Below are 26,336 nucleotides of genomic sequence, written 5' to 3' on the forward strand. Positions count from 1 at the left end.
CGCGCAATACCAGGGAATCCTATTAGGCGAGAGGCTTCGACCAAAGCCGACCAGTGTCGGAGCAATCAGCCGCGGCCTTGGGGATCACTTCATTTGGCAACTATTGTTCTATGCTGCAACGAAACGAAGTTTGCATTCTTGATATCTATGTGCATACGTTGAAATCTGTTTAGTTTAAAAATATATAAAAATACATGAAAGTAAATTTAACATGAAAACAGTATCAATTTCGAATTCGCAACTTCTAAGAATTAAATGTTCGAGGCGTTTCGCAAATAATACCTACATATATATTTTTTTATTTCTTTTAAACACATTGTTTGCCGTCCAGTCGTGAGAGTGAGTGTGTTTAGGTACTATAGATACACACCACATACTAGATTTTAACGACCATTTAAAATATTAAAAAAACTGCAAAACTGTCTCGATTCTATGATACCATACTATACCTACGCAGAGGTGAGACCGCTTGGATCATGTACACTCTGATCTTGAAACCCTATGAGTTATAAAGGAATTTTGCAATAAATAAATTTAACTCATAAGAAATCTTGTGGTAAGTTCCGCTTGATATGGTTTACTTTCGAGGATTTTCGTATTTGCGATGGCGCATGCGTGAGGCTTCAGAGTTCTGAGGAGGCTGTGGAGTTAACTCCTAACGAAACCTTCACCGTGTCTGCCGCACGCCAACCGCGGCGCCACATACGCGCAAAATGAAAACAAACTAAATAAAAGTTTTCATAAATTTGTTCTATCGAAATGTTAGCTTTGGGTGTTTTTCTACTGCTGTTTAGGTAAGTAACTTTCCAGCGATTATCATATTGTAAATACAGACTTGTTATTACTACATTAACTATCATATAAAATACGAATTAATTATTCAAATTTAAAATTGAAATTATTATAGGCTTTAAAACATAAAATAACAATATATTTTAAATATTATTTTAGGACGTAAATCTCAGGTATTGTTACGGGGTTGTTTTGCATGAAAATGCTAGTAGTTGTTCCAAGAAAGAATCTACGAAATGTTAATTGTATTCCTTGACAAAAGACCCTCGTCAAGATCATGGAATTCCTTAATTTAAAATAATGTAACACGTAAGGTTTACTTAACTTTTACAATTGGATTTTTATACGCGAAATTCATTCGCGATTTATTTAGTAACCGTAGGACTAGATAATATAATATATATTATCACCGCTGATCATACATACGAGTAGACGTAATAAATAATATCACCGCTGATCTATCTCTTTCCTTTAAGTAAATATAAAGAAGCTTATGGAAAAGAGTAAGCAATTAATTTCAGACAAAATTTAATAAAATCTAGAACCTTTACTTGGTCTTGATGGAAACGATGGCAATCTAAATCTCTGCCGTCAATATAAAATAAATTTTACTAATATTTAACAACTTGCGTTTCTGATCGTGAATAAAAAACGTGTGTAGACAAATCTATGCGATACTACTTATCATAAGATAATATGAAGGTCACTAAATCAGTTTTTTTTAAAAATAGAATATGATATGGTCTTTCGCCTATAGGCTGTTTAGAGTTAAGCGATAAAAACTGAATGAAGAATGTTTTAGCGTGTGTTTCTCCAATATGTACTGCTCATTGATGATGATTGACTTTTTTTTATTGCTTAGATGGGTAGACGAGCTCACAGCCCACCTGGTGTTAAGTGGTTACTGGAGCTCATAGACATCCACAACGTAAATGCGTTGTTGAGTACGTACTTCACTGAGATTCGAACACTGGTGCATCGTTCAACACGAATGCACCTGACGTCTTATCCGTTAGGCCATTACGACTTCATGGTCTAAACAAGATGTAAGGCAGGAATGCATTATTGCTGTATGACTAAAATAATAACGGCAAGATCCGATTATACGAGCCGAGTTCACAGATCGACTGCTGCTAACCGAACCTTCAGATATTTGGTATCCCCTCCCGTGCCTTTTTAATACCAATAAGAGTTACCTAATAATAAATTTTCAGGTTTTCATTTCCGCATACCACACAGCATGCTATTGTAAACTGACTGTCGAATAAAAATTTTACTGTTGTAGCTTTTTCGGCACATTACTTCTTAATCTTTTCATGTATTCCTTTCATAAAATAATAATATATTTTAAAAAGACAAATTTTATTCAGATTGTGATTATCTTTGTTTTTATTGGGGAAGCAGGGGGGAATATTCTATGCCCGTAGAGTTAAGCATAGTGTAGCAACATCCTACCTACTTTTGTTCCGATGCAGTATCGCGTTCAGGATTGAAAATCGAAATAGCCGTTTTTACAATTTAATTGAAAATCATAACTTCATATTGTAATCCTTTCCGTAATGCGTAACAGTACCTCACTGAGGTACGATCATCAATGAAGTTAAAAAATAATATTAAAACATCGTCTAAAACGGCAATTATTGTTGCGATTAATCTGTCTGCCCGAGATAATAGAAGCCTGGTCTATATTTGGCAACGTTGTTCAAAGTCAGGTGTTTGCATTAGAAGCGATTAACGTACCCGCTCTGAACTTAATGTCGTTTAAACTTTTAATTGCTTCTTATTTAACTATAAACCGTCCTATTTGTGTATTGTCATCTCGGTTTAGTCTCGTAAACAATTTTGATTTGAGTTTTGTTTAGATTAGAATAAGTTTTCGTAAATTAGTCGATTCTGTTCGTATATTGTTTGTTCGTGATGTAATTTAACATGATTAATAGCGTTAAGGAAACCAGATAATAAGGATTATCAGATATTTTTATCCTCATTTAAATAATGGAATGTATGAACAAAAAAATATGTAGGAGATGTATGGAAATGGTAGTGCAAGGTAGAGGGGGAAGAGGTCGACCGAAGAAGACATGGATGGAGTGTGTGAATGACGATATGAGAGAGAGAGGAGTGAGTGTTGAGATGACGGCTGATAGAAGAGAATGGAAGAGAAAAATTAGCTGTGCCGACCCCACCTAGTGGGATAAGGTGGAGAAAAAGAAGAGTATGAACAAACAAATAGTTCATCCGATAGGTGTCTACCTGAAAATGGTGTAATCGATGACGCTACACAGATCTCCCGTACGGAGTCAGTCCCTAATCGTGAGAGTGACGAAGCTGCTACTACGGCTGCAGTGTGCCATGATGGTCAAAGGCCTTTGAAACGGCATGAGTATTGACGGCGAATGGCGCCAGGATTCTGGAACCAGGGACACTCGTTTACCAGCAACATGTTAACATGTAATACACCAACATCGTAGTGTGATTCGACCGTGGAAAGTCAATCACAGCGATTTGTATTGGAGGAGGTGTGTTTCAGGCAGATAGACGATCTGGATTTGTGGGCCGGTCTGCGGATGATGGATATGATTTATTTGTGTAATTACTGGTGGCAGGACCTCTTGTAAGTCCTCACGGGTAGGTACCACCACTCTGCCTATTTCTGCCATGAAGCAGTAATCCGTTTCGGTTTGAAGAGTGGGGCAGCCGTTGTAACTATATTTGAGACCTTAGAACTTATATCTCAAGGTGGGTGGCGCATTTACGTTGTAGATGACTATGGACTCCAGCAACCACTTAACACCAGGTGGGCTGTGAGCTCGTCCACCCATCTATGCAATAAAAAAAAAGATGTTTATGGGCTCCGGTAACCACTTAACACTAGGTGGGTCATGAGCTCGTCCACACATCTAAGCAATAAAAAAAAAGATGTTTATGGGCTCCGGTAACCACTTAACACTAGGTGGGCCATGAGCTCGTCCAACCATCTAAGCAATAAAAAAAAAGTAGTGTGATCCGATCGTGGAAAGTCAATCGTAGCGGTTTGTAATGGAGGTGTGTTTCAGGCACATAGCCGATCTGATCTGTCGGCCAGTCTGCGGATCATGAATATGACCCGCCCGGCGGTTGAAGACTGAGCTAATCGCGAACAATGATGGATCAGATCTTTCAATTGATGAAAGTGCTAACCGTGTACGGTGGCTTTGAAGAGTATCTGTAACGAATCGGAGCTAAGCCATCGAAGAGTATTTGGAGGGACGCATTATTTCGGGTCATGTTCTATTTCCGTGATTACAGCATCACAGAAGCAGGTTGCGGGCTGTGAGAGGGAGCACTTTTCTTTGTAGGTACCAATCAGTTATCGTTTATCTAGGGACTGGGATGGGCCCCGACTCAAACAGGTTCTGACTCAGCTACGTATCTCGAGGGAATAAGTCGAGGGCGCCATCTTACTTGTATTCGTATAGCACACCGTCCGAAATGTCCGGTGGATGCAATGCTAGAAATAGATCTCATAGAAAAATTCTTCTAAAACTACTCCTATAATCTATATATATATATATATGACGGAATAGGGACCGCCGTGATGTTTTTAAAAAGTGTGACGTCAGCACCTCTGACGTCACGGTTCTTACTTTCTTGATGAATGACTCATGTTTGGGTTTCCGAAACAAAACTTCACGAGAACTTCACGAGAACTTCGTATATTGCACGAGAAGCATAACAACGTTACAGAGATATCCGTACAGTACAACGGCTCGGACACGAATCAATCAGTGCTAGACAGCACGGCCGTATTTATGGGGCTTCGTACCCGTGAGCGTGTTGACACGTTTTAAACACGTGAGCGTGTTTACACGTTTTAAACACGTGAGCGTGTTTACACGTTTTTCAAACACGTGAGCGGGTTTACACGTTTTTCAAACACGTTTTAAAGTATTGAAATTACAATAAAAGGAACTGTTTAACATCAATTTCTTATCACAGAGTAATTAGTTGATGATCAGTAGGTAAATAGTCATATTTGCGCCGACATATATAAATGAATTGCTGTTCGTTAGTCTCGCTAAAACTCGAGAACGGCTGGACCGATTAGGCTAATTTTGCTCTTGAATTATTTGTGGAAGTCCAGAGAAGGTTTAAAAGGTAGATAAATAAATGAAAATGTTCAAAATTAAATAAAAATAACAATTTTGTGTTTCCTTTGATGTGTCTCGCGTCGGACGGATTCCTTTTGTTTATTTTGAGTTAATTTTATACAAAAGTTTAGGTCTTTTATTTATCGATTGAGACACTACGAAGTCTGTCGGGTCAGCTAGTTTATATTATAAACTAAAAAAAACGAATTTCTTCATCCGTGCACACTTTTGAATAATTTAATACATCACTATATATTAAAATTATATATACTATTTAGTAACTATGGTAAACTTTCACAACAAAACCATTACGTCTAGTTATTTCAAGCACGTGCTCTTTGTATACGGGCACGTTACAAATATTCGGCGTTTCCTCACAGTACTAAAGACATACCAGACTCGACCACTGAAACCCTTCATAAGATCTCGTTTGTAAATACATAAACACACTCTTTTATACTTACTGAAATTATTTTGGAATGCTGTTCTAAGAATCGTGTTTTCTGTTTTTATTTTTTTCGATTACATTTTATTGAAACTAGTAACGAAAAACAATTATCTGTATGAACCTAAGCGAAATGGTGTCCATCCGAAAAAATACCGGTGTTCAAATCCAAGTTACTAATTTTCTAAGGAAATATTAACTTGTCGTATAAATATTAACTTAACGTGTCCACGAAAGATTTTAGACGACGAAGAAATAGTATTGTGTAATCAATGAATTAGAATTAAGAATATTTATAAATTTGCCTAATTGTTGGTAGTAATGTGCATCAAATCTCCGCTAGAGTACCACCATCCTGAGCATAAGTTCAGGCTGGAAGGGTGTAATAGCCTTCTTCCATTGCAATTTAAACTTTGTCCTAATATTTCATGGTGGGTGGCGGCATTGTTTTTGTGCTGTCTATGGGCTCTCATAACCCCGTATAGACCGTGAGCTGTTTCATTCATCTTCCAGTAAAAAGTTGAAAAATGAAACCCGCAAAATTATAATTTGCGTAATTACTGGTGCTAGGACCTCTTGTGAGTCCGCGCGGGTAGGTACCACCACCCTGCCTATTTCTGCCGTGAAGCAGTAATGCGTTTCGGTTTGAAGGGTGGGGCAGCCGTTGTAACTATACTTGAGACCTTAGAACTTGTATCTCAAGGTGGGTGGCGCATTTACGTTGTGGATGTTTATGGGCTCCAGTAACCACTTAACACCAGGTGGGCTGTGAGCTCGTCCACCCATCTAAGCAATAAAAAAATAAAAGTTTTTTTTTATATTCAAAGTTGAACATGTTTGCGTATGGCGAACTGATCTAATAAAAACAGATGATTTATGAATTATAATTTGTTACAATAATGAAAATCGAACTCACAACGCGTCTTTCATTAAGGATGATACAAACGATTCTACGCAATAGCCTATCAGTGTGTTCATTAAATCATTAACCGCTAAAAGGAGTTGTGGGTAAAATGATTACTGTTCAGACAAATGGATCCTCTCGGGAGGGAGCCCTAACTCGATCACGTTCCCTTTGTCACACTCGAATGTTTGAATCTTAATTAAATGAAACAAACATTACCTACTTTGCGAATGCAGAATTCTATCAAGTCAGCATTAAGGTCTTCTATCGCTTACAAATTGTCATTTAGGTGTTTATTGATATAATTAATAAATGGGTTTTTAATTTAATTCAGTTTGTTAAATCGGGTTGTACTTTTTTTTATTGCCCTTGTAGGCAGACGAGCTTACGGCCCACCTGATGGTGAGTGGTTACCGGCGCCTATGGACTTCAGCAATGCCAGGGGTAGAGCCAAGCCGCTGCCTACCGAAATTGTATATTTGTATAATAATTATGTGGTAGGTTGACGTTAACGAGCGGCAATAACCACTCACCATCAGGTATGCTCATCTTCCTAAAAATAATATTGAATAGTGAATTTGTTTGTTTGTTATACTATGACGTATCAACTACTAAATCAATTATCATAAAATTTTGCCTACATGTCAAAAGTACACACATAGGATAATGGTTTTTTTCATTCAGAAAAAAGTACTAGTTAACTGAAGATTTGCTTCTCTTCGTTAACGCTAGCGAATCCGCGTATACAAAGCTGCTCAAATGAATATAATTAACTGGAACAAAACAGTTATCCACCATCTTTTAATACATTAGTCAGGAGATTTTTTTTTAAATTTTTTTTTTTGTGGATTTTTATGATCTTGTAGCGTAGTATTAGTGTTAAAATATTAACAACAGTCAAATTTTTTTTTTCAATTTCTAAAAAGTGGAAAATGGGAATTCTTGATATTTGAGACGGTACTTTACGCATATAAAATGGTAGATCTACTAGAACGGTAGGGCTTATTCTCTTTTGCATAATGCGTCGTCTATTCTGTGACAAGGCGATATGATCGTAATGCTTTGTAGAACAATTCGATTACTTTAAATGAAGACGTTACTTCTAAGACACTGAAGTTTGCTGGTGGTCGGTGGTATTTTTGCCGTGAAGCAGTAATGCGTTTCGGTTTGAAGGCTGGGGCAGCCGTTGTAACTATACTGAACTCCTACCTTAGAACTCATATCTTAAAGTGGGTGGCGGCTTTTACGTTGTAGATGTCTATGGGCTCCGGTAACCACTTAACACCAGGTGGGCGTGAGATCGTTCACCCATTTATGCAATAAAAAATAAATAAATAAAAAGTTGCAAGAAATAGCGTGCGTCTTTTTTTTATTGCTTAGAAGGATGGACGAGCTCACAGGTCACCCGGTGTGGTTACCAGAGCCCATGGACATCTACATCTAGAAAGAGGCAGCTTGTCTAGACAAGAGCGCTCGTTTTAACAAGTTAAATATTTAAAACAGTTTTCTTCCACGCTAAATTAACTGTTCATAAATCATTAAATTATTATTATTATTATTATTTCGGGTATTACTGTCCTTGTTATCTTTCTGTTTTTAATTTTTTATTATTATTTATAGTATTGTAAAATCTCTATTAATATGTTAATGTAATGCATGCTGTGATTGCCTATAATTAGAGTTGCAGTTATCAATTGCTCTAAACATGTCAATGTTATTTTATGTCTTACTGTAAACCCTGTCGGTAATCCTTAAATAAATAAATAAATTATACATAGACACTAAACGTATTTCACTATGAGGAATCAAGAAATCTTGCAATGATTTAACTAAGCGTGTTACGATGTCACCAGGCGTGTACCGAATGTCGCTTATCGGTAAGTGAATTTCCGATAGACCTTCGGCGCCGTATAACTTGTCTACATCATCCATCGCTCATGTGCTAGTTTGATGATGCGCGTCGCTCGGTGGCAGCGGACAATACGCTTGATAGATTATAAGTGCCAACGCCCACTAAGCACAGTCGACACAGAAACGTCAATACTCGAAAACGATAAAGACAGTTGTGTATCCGCTACTATACTACTGCTATTACTACCACAGCATAAGTAAAGTGTAAAAGAATACTAATGACAAGATTTTGTTAATGTTTTTTGCACTGAACACAATAATACAGAGGTAATAGAAGTAGAGTCGATGTCTGGCTTCGATTTACATTATCTGTTCATGAAATTCTAACTTCCTAATTCGACGAATATTTATGCGCCCTAGCGTTTGTTCAGTGATTAAATTTCGACCGTATGCACTGATACCTTAAGATTTAGATTCGTTTTTTACGTTACATTTTTTCTTTTGTTATTATTTTTTATTGTAAAAAGGTTTATTATTATAGTTTGAAATCTAAAAACTGTTTTATTTCCGCCCGTTTCTTTTATATACATATTATATTATAGATAATGATTTATTTGTAAATGAACATTGGTTTCTGTTAATGTTATCATGAGTAAAGAAAATTATACTTAAAATTTCAATACATATGTATACTCGTAGAAGATATGGTTAATAATTTTTATCATTACAGGTACAAAGTCAGATATATTTTAATCTTTCAAATTGTATTTGTCCCGTTCTTAAAAAGCACAAATTTTACAAATAATTATTTATTATTTAATACAATATGTACGCCTTATAATATAGAACCTATACAATAAAGTGTGAATAAATAACACAAAATTTAATGCTAAAAAATTCAGTGGACGATGTCACTAATCTCGGCTCATATAAACTTGCGTCTCTCCTAACTTAATAATATGATAGAAAACCCTAAACTGACATACTTTGTGATGTAAATTTTTTACTCGAGTTACATGTCATATTAAATTTTTTCCTAGAATTTTTGCTCGCAAGATTAAAATAACATTTTTATTACGAAATTTATTATACAAAAATGGTATTATCAACAGTATACCTATTTTAAAGATACTTAATCCGAGATACTGCTTCTAAGCACCTACCTTACTATCTTCCTCCGTCATCCGTCCACGGTAGTGGGTATAAACATCTCACCCATTTTTGCCGCAAACCAACTAATGGAGTACCGGCTCAGGCTTCTAAACAGCTACGTTCAAATAAAACTTAAAATAATATTTTAATTTTATCCCGATGTAGGTAAGGTAGAGGGGGAAGAGGTCGACCGAAGAAGACATGGATGGAGTGTGTGAATGACGATATGAGAGAGAGAGGAGTGAGTGTTGAGATGACGGCTGATAGAAGAGAATGGAAGAGAAAAATTAGCTGTGCCGACCCCACATAGTGGGATAAGGTGGAGAAAAAGAAGAAGAAGAAGAATTTTATCCCGATGATCCTGTTCAGGGTATTAAGCCAAAGTAAAGTAAAATAACTGTATGTACTATTCTCCGTACTTGATACATCGGCTAGTTTTCAGGTTAATCGTTGGTCTTCAAGTTGGTGAAAATTAAGTTGAACGATTTTGTTATATATATGTCGACGCAGCGTCAGGGATGGCTAAGCGGTAGTTTCCGTCATCACTCGTATTCGATTGAACTCAGTTTATAAAAAGTCAATAAAACCTTTTGAATAATAATTATTGAAACTCAACACACACAACTTTCACAATGACAGGGTAAACCGACAGTTTCGTTCCACATACCGACAGATCGACTGACTGACTAACTGACTGAGACTCACTGAGTGAGACAGACCGACCGTCTAATATGGACTGAATGACTGTCTGACACGGAATGCCACGACTCTTTTTTTTTTTTCCTACCTAAGCTGAGAGCCTTGAGAGGCTATTTCAGCGTAACCCTAACTTTTGTAGGTGAGCTCACGGGGCTCAAACCTGATGACGTTGCTAACACGAACCCTAGCAAGAGCCGTGCTTCGCAGAATCTACCACCGGATCGGAAACGCGACCCACTGAGAAGATCCGGCGAGAAACTCAGTGGGCTGTGTCTGAGAGTTAATTTACTCGTCGAGCCCTTCGTCGCAAGCGACGGGTTCGACGAGAACGGTGACCGGTGCTTGAAGTACCTAAAAGCACCGTTAGTGGATCGGGAGGATCCGAGATGACGTGTTTTGGGCGACGTCGACTGCTTTCCATTCTGTCCGCAGGATCGGGAATGTAGTTACCGGCGGCCACGATGAGAGGGTTCTCGTGTCGTGCCGCTTTATCGAAGTGGCGCATCGACGCCGACTGCATATACTTACTGGTGGACTCTAAGTCCAGGTCGTCGTGGAGGTCGACGTTCCTGACGAACCACGGGGCTCCGACGGCTATCCTGCAAAAATGGGATTGAATGATTTGGAAGGATTTTAAGTGAGTGCGGGCCGCGTGCGCGAACACTACACTTGCATAGGTCATGACAGGGCGTATGCAAGTTTTGTAGAGTGTCACCTTATTTCTAAGGGACATTTTACTTCGCCTACATATCATCGGGTAGAGGGCCACGACTCTGTCCACGTACCGCCATTTTATACTGTGGCGTTACGGAGTCTACCCTACATTTTGTGATATTTATCAAACAACATTTCATCATTTAAAATAATAGTCAAAATAACGTCTTAATATTACTAAAAGTCTTTAACCACGACATATAGATAAGTATTGTTTATAGATCAAGCTAGTAAAAGCGTTTTAAAAAAATATTATTCCGCAGTAATAATAAATAGTAATAGTAATATTAATTACAATTTATTCAATTTTTAAAACAAACTATCTTTTAATGGTTCTTTTGTATTTAATTTACATTAGATTAATTATTTCATAAAATAAACGTGACAGTTTTATGGAACAAAACCGTACAAGGAATTTCCCATAGCACACCCACATTATCTACAAACTACACTACATTAACTGCAATAGTAACACAATAACTTTAATCTTACCATTGAACCCGAAAATATTACAATAAAATATGGCGCTCATCAGAAGATGCTCAACGAGCCCACAAAGGGTCTTTCTATTGGGAGGTAAAGGTAAAGATTTCTTAGAAAATCATAAGTACAATACAAACGTGTTGAGCAATAGGAAATGTTATTTTCGAGTGACACTTAAAGTCCCAGATACGCGTTCCGGTCAATATCTACAAGCATATAGGTCTAATTCAATCTCTTCAGTTCGTTCGTCCATTTGAAGATTTTAGTTTAAAAACGAGGCTCATTTTTAACTGCTTAGACTGGATTGAAAGCCAATCGATCGGCTTGATCAAGTGGTTTGTGACACTGAATACTGTATATCTCGGGGGTGAAGTTCGATTTCTAATGGAGTCAGTATTTTTGTGAATGATTAAGGTTTTTGGGTTTGCGTGTTTCTAGCACTTTTCACGATTTGTATAATTTCAGTTTATTTTTATTAGAGCACAGTAAGTTTTAAGAAATATTTCCGACCAGAAAACGTACAGTGTGTTGCATTTTTGTGATAAATTATCCGACTTGTTTTTTTATTTCCATAACTTTTCATAATGAGTTGCACTTGTTTACGGAAATTTCAAATTTGAAATATCGCGACCTACCTACCATGTGTAGGTATATGCTACAATAACCGTGTTATTGATTACAAATGTTTTTATAAAATTAATATCAATCGTAATAGCTGTACAAATTTTGTGATATGGTCCCTTCGTCAAATAGCTCAGCATCGGATGTTTTAAGACAAATTTTTAGGATCTATACTTAAATGTCGAATATTTAATCACGAGGTTCTACTATGGACCGATGATAACGAAGGAATACATAGTAGAGAGATGATCGCGTACCTTGTGACAATCAAATGCGCACACTACATTAATATAATGCGATCACGAAAAGTTATACCTCATATTGGCTGTTAGATTGTAACATGCACATGCCTCAGTGTATTTCAGATCGGGTAGTCTTAGTGCTAAGCGACTTTTCATAGTTCGCCGCCAATCAAAAGTATAAACCTAGTTCGCATCGTTGTAAAAAAAACTTGTATAAAGGTCACTTGGATTCTTGTAACCGTCTGACAAATCTATTTCAACAGTAGTGGGTCGCAGATGTCGTATAATTTATATTCATGTAGTAGAACCCGACACTATTACTCAAATGTACCCAAGCCCTAATGTTATGCACGCTATCCGCTCAATTTCAGATCTAATTCTGATTCTAATTGGTTTTAGTAAATTGAAACGGCATGGCGTTTCGCATCCGTGCAGGATTGAATTAGGTTAAGATTAATTAATTATATAATTTTAATTATAAAAATTTACTAACAAACATATGTAAATTAAACTCGTTGTCGCGCCTAAATAGGACGCCCAGGGCATTGGAACACGCCAGCAGGTTCCAATGAAATATAATACATCTATTGCTGAATATGAATTGCTGTTCGTTAGTCTCGCTAAAACTCGAGAACCGCTGGACCGATTTGGTTAATTTTAGTCTTGAATTATTTGTAGAAGTCCACAGAAGGTTTAAAAGGTAGATAAGTATGAAAATGCTCGGAATTAAATGAAAATAACAATTTTGTTTTTCCTTTGATGCGTCCCGTTTTAAATTTATTTTATACAAAACTAAGTATTTTATTTATTTATTGAGGCACTACGAAGTCTGCCGGGTCACCTAGTACTAAATAAATATTCACGATTGCTTTCCACGGTGAAGAAATAACATCGTGTAATACAAATCAAACCCGCAAAATATTATTTGTGTAATTACTGGTGTATGCAGCAGCAGTAGGCAGTGAAGCAGCACATACATACATATATATTATACTAGTGACCCGCCCTCGCTTCGCTTCGGAAACATTAAAACACACATGAAACCAAAAAAAAAGAAAAAAGTAGCCTATGTTCATCAGGGACAATGTCGGCTTCTAATGGAAAAATAATTTTTCAAATCGGTCCAGTAGTTTCGGAGCCTATTCGAAACAAACAAACAAACAAATCTTTCCTCTTTATAATATTAGTATAGATTCACAGTCCTTGGTACGTGTGCAAAGTTTAAAGTCTTGAAATTGCCAAAAATTACGTAGTAAAGTACCAAAAACCAAAAAGTACAAAAATTACATACAAACTAACAAAATCGTATTAAAAATGAAATTTGCTTTGAATTATCAATAATAAAATCTGTTATTCCTTACTAAAATAGGTTGGCAAAAAAAGTGTTGTTATCATTTGATGAGGAAAAAGGTAAATTGAGTAGACACTCATCCTTAGTATACGCAACTAATCCGATCGAATTGAGGACCGACTATATAATAGAAGACACGTTTCCAGATTTATTTTTAGTTCAATTATCGCCTACGGCAAATAAAAAGCAACTCGATCATTCGTCTGTCTGTTTCTTTAAGTTTTTACGGAACAATTTTCCAATACTTCCGAACCGGTTTCATAATTGAATTGTTTCAAAGTATCTTTCATTTAACAGATATCGATAGTATTATTCATAAACTTAGTACAATTTAAATATAGCTATATTGATAACTCGAATAGATTGATAATCGATAACTCGATAAATGTTTAAAATAAAAACATTTATGATTGTTTTATTTTGGAAATTTTAATTTTTAATTATAAAAACATTAAAATCTGTAATCATTCTTATTTGTAACTATTTGTTGTGTTGTGTCAATATTGCGTTGTGCGTAATAATGCTTAATGGAATCGGCTCCAATATCGAAATTAATCAACACTTCTACCATATTACTACAATAGATTTTGATTGATAGGATCGAATGGATTGTTAAAGAGATGTGATTGCAATGGAATTACCCTCGTAAACAGTCTTAGTCATAAAAGCGCAAATTACAACTGAAATGATTAATTTAATTGAGAAATAACTTAATGTCAACTCAACGCGTAATTTTTTTTTATTATTTTGATAATTTGATCAACGCTTAACTGAGACTTTATTTCGTTAAAACAACTCTGTAATCATTGGTAATAGTGAGAGACAATGTGGAGTATACAAATACTGTATATACAAAGTCGTTAGTCTGTATAGTGCGGTTATAAACTAGTTTTATCAGGTGCGATTTTTAAGCTATTGCATAGCTTTTATCGCGGGCTTTGAGCGCGGCGACCGAATCAAGAAATTCCATAACGAAAATAAAACCTAACATCCCCCACTCCGCCTACCGTGTAGCTCGCGTTCAACACATTCACACGTTGCGCTTGTGTAGTGTTTGTAAATAAGCGCGCGGCGTGACGTCGCATTGCATGCGCATCATGAAAATCTGCCCATCGCTCTCTCGCGTGGTCTAGCTTATGAGTGTGAAATGGACAGTTAATGTTTTGCTTTTGTTAATGTTTATAAATGGTCTTATTTTATTATTGTTTTAATATTAAATTATTATTAAGTTGATAAAAATGCTAGCAATAGCTTTACCGCGGCCGTCCCCGAGTGCCACACGTGTTTTTTTTTCTGAGCTTTACGTCTTTTAGGGATCTACGACTAAAATAAAATCATTCATCTAATTTTAATATATAAAGGAAGATTATTCACACAAAAATTATCTATACCGGCTTTTGAAATATTTTTTCGACAGTTAATAGCTCGTTTAAAATTACAGGCACTTTATTAAAACACTCGCTGCATAGATAAAGTAATGAATTTGGTTTTATATTTGTATTTACGTAAAAAATATGTAAGACGGAAACAATCCCTATACATCATCGCCGGAATGCGAAACAGATATCCGTTCAATGCTAAATTTGTTTTATTTCTTTGACGTGTAATACTAATAAATTCGTTATTTGCAAGATTTTTGGTTAACAAAAAACATTTTAAGGAAATTTATTAATTAGGTTTTTGTTTCAAAGTCTTAACTTTTAAATGCAAGATAGGAACAATGGAATACTAGGTTTCGTTAAAGGAGAGCTGTATTCTGAACATGTGTAATGAATAATGCGAAAAAATATCGACAACAACAGTGACGTAGGCAGATCGACCATCATTAATCGACATGAAGGTCTCCAAAAAATTTAAATTCTTAAATTATTGATAATCGCATCACTTAAGAATGGCTAAACTGATTTGCCTATCTTTAGACTCAAAATACTCGTAATAGTTCAAATGAGGATTTTATGAGAAAATATTTACAATTTGACCCGATGAGTGGCGCTGCAGTCAGGTTTAAAGCAAGGTAAATTCTACTCGACCCACACTAGTCAAAAACTAGCTATCAGTAAAAAAAATCTTGTGGTTTTTTAATCAACAAATATCATATTTACAATAATAATCAACATCTAAAACCTCAGGCATTTTTACAATTTAATATTTATTTATTAATCGAAAAACATATTCTACTTTTCAATTACGCGCGTTTTTTTTTTGTTTTTAACCCTATTATTTATTTTGTACTAAACAGTAATAACAACAGAACGAATTATCACAAATTACAGCGAAAGATATTGCATACAATCAAACACGACATATAATCATCGTAGCGCTATTACAACAGATTTGAACAGATTAAAACGTTCCCAGTGACTCGAACTCCGTGATTAAGACGTCAGCAGGCCTTCAGGCTCCAATAAAGTGGTGCAAGGGCGCGACACTCACTTGACAAAGTGCCAACTATCGAACAGATGACGACAGTCAAAGTCAACAGCCACTTCTAATCGGTTATTAGAAGTTAATCAAATCCTCGTGTATTATAATGTACAGCTTTCATTAACGTTTTTAATAGCAACTGATTATCTATATATATAAAAATGAATTGCTGTTCGTTAGTTTCGCTAAAACTCGAGAACGACTGGACCGATTTGGCTAATGTTGGTCTTCAATTATTTGTAGAAGTCCAGAGAAGGCTTAAAATATGAAAATGCTCGGAATATAAATAAAAATAACAATATTTTTTTCCCTTTTATGTGTGTCCCCCCCCCCCCCCCCGTTGGACGGATTCCTTTTGTTTATTTTAAATTTATTTTACACAAAAGTTTAGGTCTTTTATTTATCGATTGAGGCACTACGAAGTCTGCCGGGTCAGCTAGTATTTGATAAAAAAGAAAAAGTCATTTCTGCAGATACTAATGAAATAGTTAATTAAATAACTGTCAATTTGATTTGTAGTCATAGATAATTTAGCGGATTACAAAATTTAATAAGTGTAGTTTCAAATTGACTTATCAAGTAATAAAAATGGTTTATTTTAGATTGGTATTTAAGGACAGAAGAAGCTTAAGAAAATTTGAATACGTCTTTACATTATGTTTATATACCAATGAGTTTGTTATTTGGAAAGATAATATAGCACGTTTTTAAAGTAACATGTAAAAAAAGTTCTGAAATGTGAACCATAAAAACTTTTTAGATCAAATCACCGCTGATCATACGAAGCAAAGGAATTCTCGCACAAAACGTCGTTCGTCGTATTCCTGCCGATAAATTCAATATTGCTAACGAGGAAAGAATTCCAAACCGCTCTTAAAGCAAGTCCTCTATGCTCAAGATTCTCACACCTCACCGCGTTATTTGAATTCAGAACGCGACGGGCGACGTTCGAACTATGTACTTGTTTTTTTTCTTTTTCGATAAGTGTTTGTTAAATCGTGTTAAACTGTATGTATATAAAGAATTCGAAATATGAAAAAAAATCGACTTTCATTTTCTAATATATTTTTAAAACGCTATCACGAATATCATTTACGATTATTCGCTCATTATTTATGCGCACGTCTTTATTTAAAAGAAATTAACACAAAAAGAAATGGGCCGTTAATATACTTTTATTCTTATTAATATCCCGACAAAAAGCGAGTATTTCAGACATTTCTCGTGTATTATTATACTTTATTATGATAAAATTTAATACAATGAAGTTTTTTTTTTTTTTAATTGCCTTTGTAGGCAGACGAACATACGGCCCACCTGATGGTAAGTGGTCACCGTCGCTCATGGACGTCAGCAATGCCAGGGGCAGAGCCAAGCCGCTGCCTACCAAACAGCCATACAATGAAGTACAATAGAACGCTTGTAAGTAAATTTATAATTTGGCAAATATTTGAAATCTCTAAAAATGCCAGAATCTAGGAAGGATTACGATGAAATTCAGAAGTGCCTGACGAAAGTCAATTTCAGAAGTAGCTGGGCGTTGCTAGATTGCAAGTTCCACCACATACATACTTCCATTTAGGTGCACACTTCATGGAATCCACAAACTAATTCAAATTCAGTTTCCTACGAAATCGACGATTTTGTACTTTCATCTAAAATATTCGTAATTGAATCACAAAGTTTGCTCTCAACTTCAAATCGTTTGATATGATTTATGGTCTACTTAGATTTCAAATAAGATAATTATTTTATTGTCTTCGAGTATCCGACTTGTCTACCATCGAAATCTACAGTCGAAAATGGTAATAATGACCACTATTTCCAGCTGCTGAGTCCGACTCCCTTCCGCCCCGGCTAAAACAAATAATTAAATAAAAATGGACATTGATTGTTACAATGCGATTCAGAGGTCAAATCCGTTGTGAAAGGTTCTTATAACACTGGACCATATGAACTCCTTTATTCATCTACAACAATAAACAGACAGTATCTAACGTTAATATTTCTAACTGATATTATTTTTGTATGGTAAAATGTGCAAATATGAATTTAACAAAAAAAATTTGAAGCAACAATAAATTATTATATAAAAATATTTGTGTACCAAATATGGCGGTAATAAAAACATACGATGATGAAAATTTTATTCGAATAAGCAACGCTGTAATTATATAACGTTCGTTATAATTTCTCATTACGGTAAAATCCATTTTGAAGCTCCTATGGAACGACCCAAGTCAAATAAAAAATAATTTATTCCGCTTCTCACACTTTTCAATTAAGGAGTCGTAAATATGACTTGAACGAGACACCGAAATACGAAACAAATAGCAATCGAACCTTGTACTCAATATCTACGGATAGAAACGAAAATTTTGCTCAAACAACACTGAGTTCGGCGCGAGCCTGTACAGCCAAAGATGAAAATGATGACTTAGGTACACCCTACGAAATTCAAAAATGTTACTAATAACAAGGTTGAATTTTAGTTTTCTGTAACCGTATGTTAGGTGCGTACGAACACAAAACTATTTTTTCTGTTTCAGGTTTTAAGCTCCGGCATATATGTATTGATTGAAAGGAATAGATGCACCGGATGTCTTATTCATTTGAACACGAACGGCACATACTTAGATTTTTAAAATATTGATTTTATAATTAACCATTCTAAAATATTCTAGAAAAAACCATGCTAGTGTCGTATCTTTTCTGCGTTTCGTAGGATTTTGTAAGGTTGGGTTTGAATATTAGGTATTTATGGGTATTAGGATAGATTGCCCAAAGGCAACTGACATTAGCAGATGTAACGAGATAATACATTATTTATTTTCTTGCTCTGGCAACTTTTGAAGTTATTCTAACTGTCACCATTACCGAGGCGTGTGTCCGTAACCCCGAAGAATTTACCCTTTTTGTTCACAGGAAACAAATACTTGTAACCCTTGTATTTCTGGGGGACCGCATAATATTCAAATAATATATTCGAACGAATAACAACGGGGAATATTTGAGAGCGCTGTCAGGTGAATACCGTTCAATTTCATTGCCCGAATTGATTAAAGTGAAAATGCGCCTCTGAATTTCTTAAAAACGGTTTTTTCGTATTCAAACATCAAAATAAGGTTTTTATTCGAGAACGTTAATCCTATTGAAGCTTTTAGAACTAAATAACGAAGTTGCCATAGCACAAAATTATTGAACGTATATTGTCATTATTTGTCATCACTAGATATGTCAGAAAAGCTTGTAATTTTTCGTATTCAAACCACTTTCAAGATGAAGTTCAAGTAATTTTTGTCACACACTATAAATCAGTATGGTTGGTATAAAACTAAATGTTGTCCGTTCGGGTATTGGCACAAAAAACAAAATCATAAAGAACCAACCAAAATATTAACAATCGTCTTTTGTAATACTTAGTTGAGCTGCGATTATTTCCAAAATGCCACAGACCAACGGATGTCAACTACCAACAAAGCCCAGGATTATTTTGTCTTCTATCGACTTCTACTTATCAGTAATCGGAAACTGTCTAGTATTCTTAGGATTTGTAATTGGAAAGATTAACTCTGATAACCAATACGCATTCTTCATCAGCAATTTACTCATTTTATTGGGACATCTCGTAGCTTTGATGACGGAACTTACTACCTTCTATGAAGATTATTTGTGCTTGAAAAACGGAAAACGAGAATACGAAATGAATTCTTACTTTACGTTTGCAAGTATTCTATCCATTTTAGGCGAGTATAAAGAAATTAATTTCGGTATGGAAAACTACGAACCTGAATGTGGAATTTGAATAGTGCACTAAATGAATCCTTTAGTGTGTGATCTATCTGATGTTATAGAAGTGTACCTACCTTACGTAGGTCATTGTATAATGGCTCTGGGCTATATCTTGGAGCAGTTTGGATGTGTGGACCCGCCCTTACCAAGTGCGGTTGTGCTGATTGGACATCTATGTGTTCTCTCAGATCATCGAACTCTTTCACCAGAACATCCCAGTGTACAAATTATTAATTTTATATTTTTGATCAGCAATATCGCGGTTTTTATACATGACTTTTTATCTTCATTGAATCTACCCGAATTATAGACACGAATTGAATTAAAATAAAAAAAGAATTGATTACACCGAATTCGTTTTAATTTTATTAAACTTTACGAGAAGAGAAGTATAAAAGTTGTCAATCGGATACAAACATCTTAAGGGCAAATCTGAGGACTGGTCAAATTATAAAGTAGGTAATAAATAAAACCCTTTACCGAGAACAATTTATAAAGGACGTTCGCGTAAGAAAATTTTAATTGACTACCAGATTATGTTAGCACAAGGAAATTAAAGCCTCCCCAAACTTGACTTGCCAAGATGGCTTATAGAAAATGTGACGTTATCTAGTGCCAACTTTGGGGACTGCTTATCATGTAATTTTTATGACAGAAAAATTTAAACATTTTTTGGATTAGCAAATGAAATATCAAATGATTTTACACCTTGTACTGCGTTAATTATGATTCATTGTTTTCATTTGCTTTATGTACAATAAGCCTATTAATTTATGATTGAAGTATAAATCTTATACAAAAATATCAAGCGCGATCGAAGGCTGAGTTGACAATTTGGCACATTTCGTTACAAACGAAGAGTGCTTGTCGGGGCGAGAGCCCTCCGCTTCGCCAATGAAGCTCTGTAATCAAGGCTTTTGTCGTTCGTACAAAGATGAAAAAATAAAACAATCTCTCGAGAAACAACCTCGTTATTTCACCTGATTCTTCGGGGTATTGATCAACAGTAAATTCAGTTATGAAACCAACGATAGACTTTTAATTAGCATTTATTTTTCGCTACATTCGTGGACTCTGTTTTATTCTTAACTAACTTTAGTACTTTTAATTTGGGAGGGTAATTATGGGTTATTTTTAATCAAAATTAAGCCACTACATATCTTAGCAATGCCACATTATGTGTTTCTAAACATAATTATTAATATACATAAAATGAACATAAGATCACAAGTTGCGATTAACGCCTTTAGTGATTTTCGCATACAAACAAAACAAAAAGAAGCGGTGTGAAGGAAAAATAAATCATTTTTCTATGTAATTGCGTACGGCGAGGCTCAAAAAAGAATTAGAAGAAGGCTTTCATCACATTACCGACACTTCAACCGAATTAATGGTTCGTCGTAAATATATAGACGGAAGAATGTTTCCGCTTCATAATGAATGTCCAGAAATTGGTGCGAAAATGGCTTTTATTGGAAGAGGAAGTAATCAGCTACATGTGTATTATTACAACATACATAGGCATGCCATACGAAAGTAACTCGAACGACTTAACACTTATACTACTTAATACTCGAGGGATTGATTCGAGGAAATGTGCTTTTAGATGTGCACTATCTCAGTGTGTATCAAAAGGCATACTGTAGGTACATATTATAAGTAATTCGTTAGTAAATCACATCATAATACAAATTGTGAATGTGAATGGAAATCGAATTAGTGAAAATTCACAAGGCAGCATCCCATATGAATGCCATAAAATTGCCATAAAATGCCATAAACTTGATTGACTTGATGACATTTTAGTACATCTATATCACAATGCTGCCCTCTAAAGTACTGAGGTCGATGTCTTAATTGAAAAAAGAAAAGAATACAACAAACATTTTTGAAAGTGAGCAAAGCAACTAAATCTTCAAAGAAAGTCAATTGCCTGAGAAATTTTGCAACGTAGTAACACGCTAAAAGGATGTCCGTCGTATATTTCCATTTGTCCGTTTGTGCCGGCGGCCGAGCTAGTGGCCATCCGAAGTTGTGAGCGGCCATGACTCGGCATTAAGCTTAACACGATTCTGTAGTCTTTGACATTATAACCTTACTTTTTGTTTCGTCTATGTTATGGTTATACCAGGTGCACGAAAACAGCATGGACGCGCGTAGACAAAGAACTGTTAAATACTGATACGATCACAAAAAAGACGATTGAAACATGTAAATTCACTAGTTTTGCTTAACGCGTGACTATTTAACTTTAATATCAGTTGACGAGCGGAAACAATGTATATTTTTATTATATGTTTTTTCCGACGTCAACTCTAGCGAAGACGCTCGTTAAAGTTGTTTTTAACGTCACTTTTCTGTTTTAACTCTGAATAATGTTTACAATTGAGCTATTTATTTCAATTTCGAAACTTTGTTGCATTGTTTTTGGGCTTTCTTTACAATATTATTAATTTCATTTTTTTTTTATTGCCCTTGTAGGCAGACGAGCATACGGCCCACCTGATGGTGAGTGGTTACCGTCGCCCATGGACTTCAGCAATGCCAGGGGCAGAGCCAAGCCGCTGCCTACGGCTTAATACTCTCCACAGGCCTCGTTTGAGGAAGGTGCTCATTCCATAGCCCATTTCGTTTTATATTACATTAAAACAGTATATAATAAAAAAAAACTACAGGATTATGTATTACTTTTTATTAAATTCCATGCTCCGCAAGTAGATTAAGCAGTTAGCCCTTTTAGCTTGATCCAAACCTTTGTTCAGGAGAAAAATGAGCTTTCTCAGCGGAAACTAATTCTCATCAACGCCGCAAGCAACTGGGACCAGTTCCTAGATATTCCCAGCTCGTATTCAAATGTATTTCAAGCGAAAGCTGACATCTCGTTAAACAAAGAAGCGATTAAATCCAGATAAAATTTCGATTTATTTCTTATTTGAAATTTAGGAATTGGTTTTTTTTTATTACTTAGATGGATGGACGAGCTCACAGCCCACGTGGTGTTAAGTGGTTACTGGACCCCATAGATATCTACAACGTAAATGCGCCACACACCTTGAGATATTGTTTTAAGGTCTCACTCAGTATAGTCACAACGGCTGCCCCACCCTTCAAACCGAAACGCATTACTGCTTCACGGCAGAAATAGGCGGGGCGGTGGTACCTACCCGTTCGGACTCACAAGAGGTCCTACCACCAGTAATTACGCAAATTATAATTTTGCGGGTTTCATTTTTATTACACGATGTTATTCCTTCACCGTGGAAGTCAATCGTGAACATTTGTTGAATACGTATTTCATTAGAAAAATTGGTACCCGCCTGAGATTCCAACACCGGTGCATCGCTCAACACGAATGCACCGCACGTCTTATCCTTTAGGCCACGACAATCCCTGTTTTCGAGATTCACTTTTATGAATATTTCTAATGTGCAAAATAATTTTAAATTCCTATACTCCTTCATTTTATTACAAAACAATTTTAACTGCGTATTGTAATCAAGCAATAAAATCATAATGGATTAATTCAATATGATACAACATAATATTTTGTAATAATGCAAATTATTTTAATCCATAATTCGATATTCAAGACAGACATGGAAATGGTTCACGTTATGTCTTATAATTATGTCTCTGTCTACATTCCGTCCATCAATCATCGATAAGCTTTCAGACGAGAGTTCTATTACAAAGTTATATCTCTTTGGATAACATTACTTTCATCTGTTTTGGAAATTACTACAAAAATATTTGAGAAGAAAAGACATTTAGATTGTTTGAATGTAATTATACCGACATTGGACGCAGCTTAATGTTTTATAGTTAATGAAAATGGCAAATTCCGTTAAATGTGTTTTCTTTTGATGTCCCTTTTGATATTAGGTCACACAGTAATTTTGAATCAAGGTCGAGATTTGATATAGAACAGCAATCAAATCTGCTTAGACGGAATGCGCAATCGTCGAATGTCAGATTGCAATTAGAGTTGCTACTCTATAAGAGACACTGATTGCAGACATGATTCTCCATACGCTTTCTACATTGAGTTAAAGTTAGTTACTAAAGTATAACAGCATATTGAAGACTACAGAGACCACTATAGAGTAAAGTTAATAATCTATCTATCAGCCCATGGACGTCCACTGCTGGACATAGGCCTCCCCCAAGCCTCGCCACAAAGACCGGTCCTGCGCTGCCTGCATCCAGCGGATGCAAAGTTAATAAATCATGTATGAAATCATAGTCGTATGTACTGATAGTCGTAATCATAGTCGTAGGTACTTCACCTCATTACAAAAGTTTCTCTCTAATCATTAGATATAGTAAATGATAGTGGTAAAGCTTACTGCGCCTATACGCATAAATAATACCTCTGCCTGTTTCACTCGCGAAGCATTTATAAATTCCAAATCTTAAGGCAGCTGTTATAACGTAACCAACACAATAGAGGGTTCGATTTAATGTTTTATTTATTTATTGTGACGAACTTATGGCCCACTGAATGCTAATAACCGTTGCTAATGGAGAAAAGCAATGCCTGTGTGACTGGTTGCTAACTTTACACAAGACGGGCTGGTTGCTAGTCTGCCCGTTAAAAAAAATGTTTTGCCCTTTTATATGATGTATATGTAATATGACGTCATATCAAAATAAGTACTGCATGATTGTTACTAAAGGTTTCGAATTCACATCACTCGTGAACAAGTCCATGTCGAAAACTAGGAAGTCAGTCGGCGAAGGAAATAAGGCATCTTCCTCTAGCATCGGGAGTGACGGGCACCCTCTGATCGTGTCAGATTAGCTGGAAGCGTGTTTCAGCATACATTTGCTACTGCGGAATAATTTTCCCTCAGAATTACTTTGGAAGTACCAAGAATTAATTGAGTATCCACTTAGTTTTATTTATATGAAAATAAAACAAATTCTGTTATGAATTTTTTAACTAACATACTATGACGCTATGATGGAGTTCTTCGTTATAAAAGTAGTTCATAAACATAATAATATGTTGTATTTAAAAAAATGATGTCTGATCCAAAACTCTTCACACAATGTCTTATAAACATTCTTCTTGAATTGGATTATCAATTAATAAATATAAAACGGTACAAAGCTGCAGTAATCAAACCATAGGTATCGGACACTTACACAAATAAAACTCTTTAAATAAAGCCAAAGATCGGTTTCCAACATAAGTTTTACTTCTCGGTGCTTTATTTACATGAATGAAATTCAAATAGAGCACATCTTTGTATAATGATTGGGTCACGGAACCCTTTTTAGCATAAAATAAAAGTAATGTCGGGCGTCGTGCCAGCCGCGTCCGAGGTGGTCAGAATATGACACGGATTGGAAAACCACTCAACCTGGTTCGGTCTCGTTTAAAATTCAAGCTATTAAAGATAGAATATTCTACTCAAACAAGACGAAAACTGCACCTTTCTGTTTCTTTAATTTAATAAGTAATAGTAGTTTAGTTTTTCATTGATACTAAATACCTACAATCAATAACATGTCTACGACATGATAATCCTTCGTTTCTTTCACAGTAACATTACTTTTTTTAAGAATAAATTACCTTCTACTTCTGAAAATCTTAGACACTAATTTCCATCTGATTTCACCGGTAGTAAAAGTGTAAGGGAAATATTTGTGCCTTTTTTTTTTTAGTGCTTAGATGGGTGGACGAGCTCACAGCCCACCTGGTGTTAAGTGGTTACTGGAGCCCATAGACATCTACAACGTAAATGCACCGCCCACCTTGAGATATAAGTTCTAAGGTCTCAGTATAGTTACCAACCCTTCAAACCGAAACGCATTACTGCTTCACGGCAGAAATAGGCAGGGTGGTGGTACCTACCCGTGCGGACTCACAAGAGGTCCTACCACCAGTCCTTCTACTTAGTCCCAATTGTAGGGGTGACGTATTGCATTACCATTAAGATTTTCATTTCATGTCCATACTTATGGGCTTCAGTTATCACTTAATGCAATACAAAGGTGTGAAAGTACGAAAACCACACAAATAATTCACTCTAACAGAAGATTTTTTTCAGCTGTCTCCAAGTACAAGCAAAAGGAGCTATATACTTGACAACTAAAAATGGAACGTTTCCAATAATGTTGACATCCCATGACGAAGCTACGCCGCGGCACACTCCAAAGATTTTGTCTGCGGCGAAAAACACGTCACGAGATACCGCAGAATCCGACTACTGGAACAACATAAATGAAATAATGTTTTCCAATTACGCCAACTCTAGTTTTGAACAGACAGATGTGTTTACGTGGAAACAGAATAAGAGAAGTATAAACGATGCCGTCTCTAAAAATATAACTTCTGTTTTAGAGAACCTTTTGAAGAATTATGAAAATTCTCAGTTGCCAACGCATGGAAAAGGTCAGTTTTCGTGTTAATATAATTTCAATTGTCGTGATTGTCTAACCCGCTGAGTTTCTCACCGAACTTTTCAGTGGGTCACGATTCCGATCCAGAGATACATTCTGCGAAGCACTACTCTTGCCAGGATTAGTGTTAGCAAATTCTCTCAGGTTGAGAGCTGGAATAGCTCCTTCAGCGAATAAGTAGGGGAAAAATAGTAATCATAATAATATCGTTCTCGTATTTAAATCTTCTGATCTTTTGACGAGATCTTTATACCCATAGAGCGATACTACATATTTTAATGCATTATTTCCAAATGGCTCAAAACATTACTTACAAAATTGATATTTT

At 35.6% G+C, this 26,336-nt stretch overlaps 1 protein-coding gene across 2 annotated transcripts in view; it reads left to right on the forward strand.

Moving 5' to 3' along the window:
• The first annotated feature begins 575 nt into the window (after positions 1-575).
• The window catches only part of LOC114241825 (gamma-aminobutyric acid receptor subunit alpha-2), a 37,635-nt gene continuing 11,874 nt past the window's right edge, over positions 576-26,336 (forward strand). Inside the window, exons 1-3 of one of the 2 annotated variants that reach the window (XM_089732223.1) lie at positions 577-794; positions 952-965; positions 25,657-26,000. In XM_089732223.1, coding sequence (XP_089588349.1) covers positions 25,721-26,000 — 280 coding nt within the window. In that variant the 5' untranslated portion in view covers positions 577-794; positions 952-965; positions 25,657-25,720. Of the gene's footprint in view, positions 795-951; positions 966-25,656; positions 26,001-26,336 lie in introns of both variants that reach the window. The other variant, XM_089732222.1, reaches the window with a different exon arrangement.

This window comes from Bombyx mandarina, chromosome 13 (assembly GCF_030267445.1).
Source record: "Bombyx mandarina strain Sakado chromosome 13, ASM3026744v2".
Lineage (NCBI taxonomy): Eukaryota > Metazoa > Arthropoda > Insecta > Lepidoptera > Bombycidae > Bombyx > Bombyx mandarina.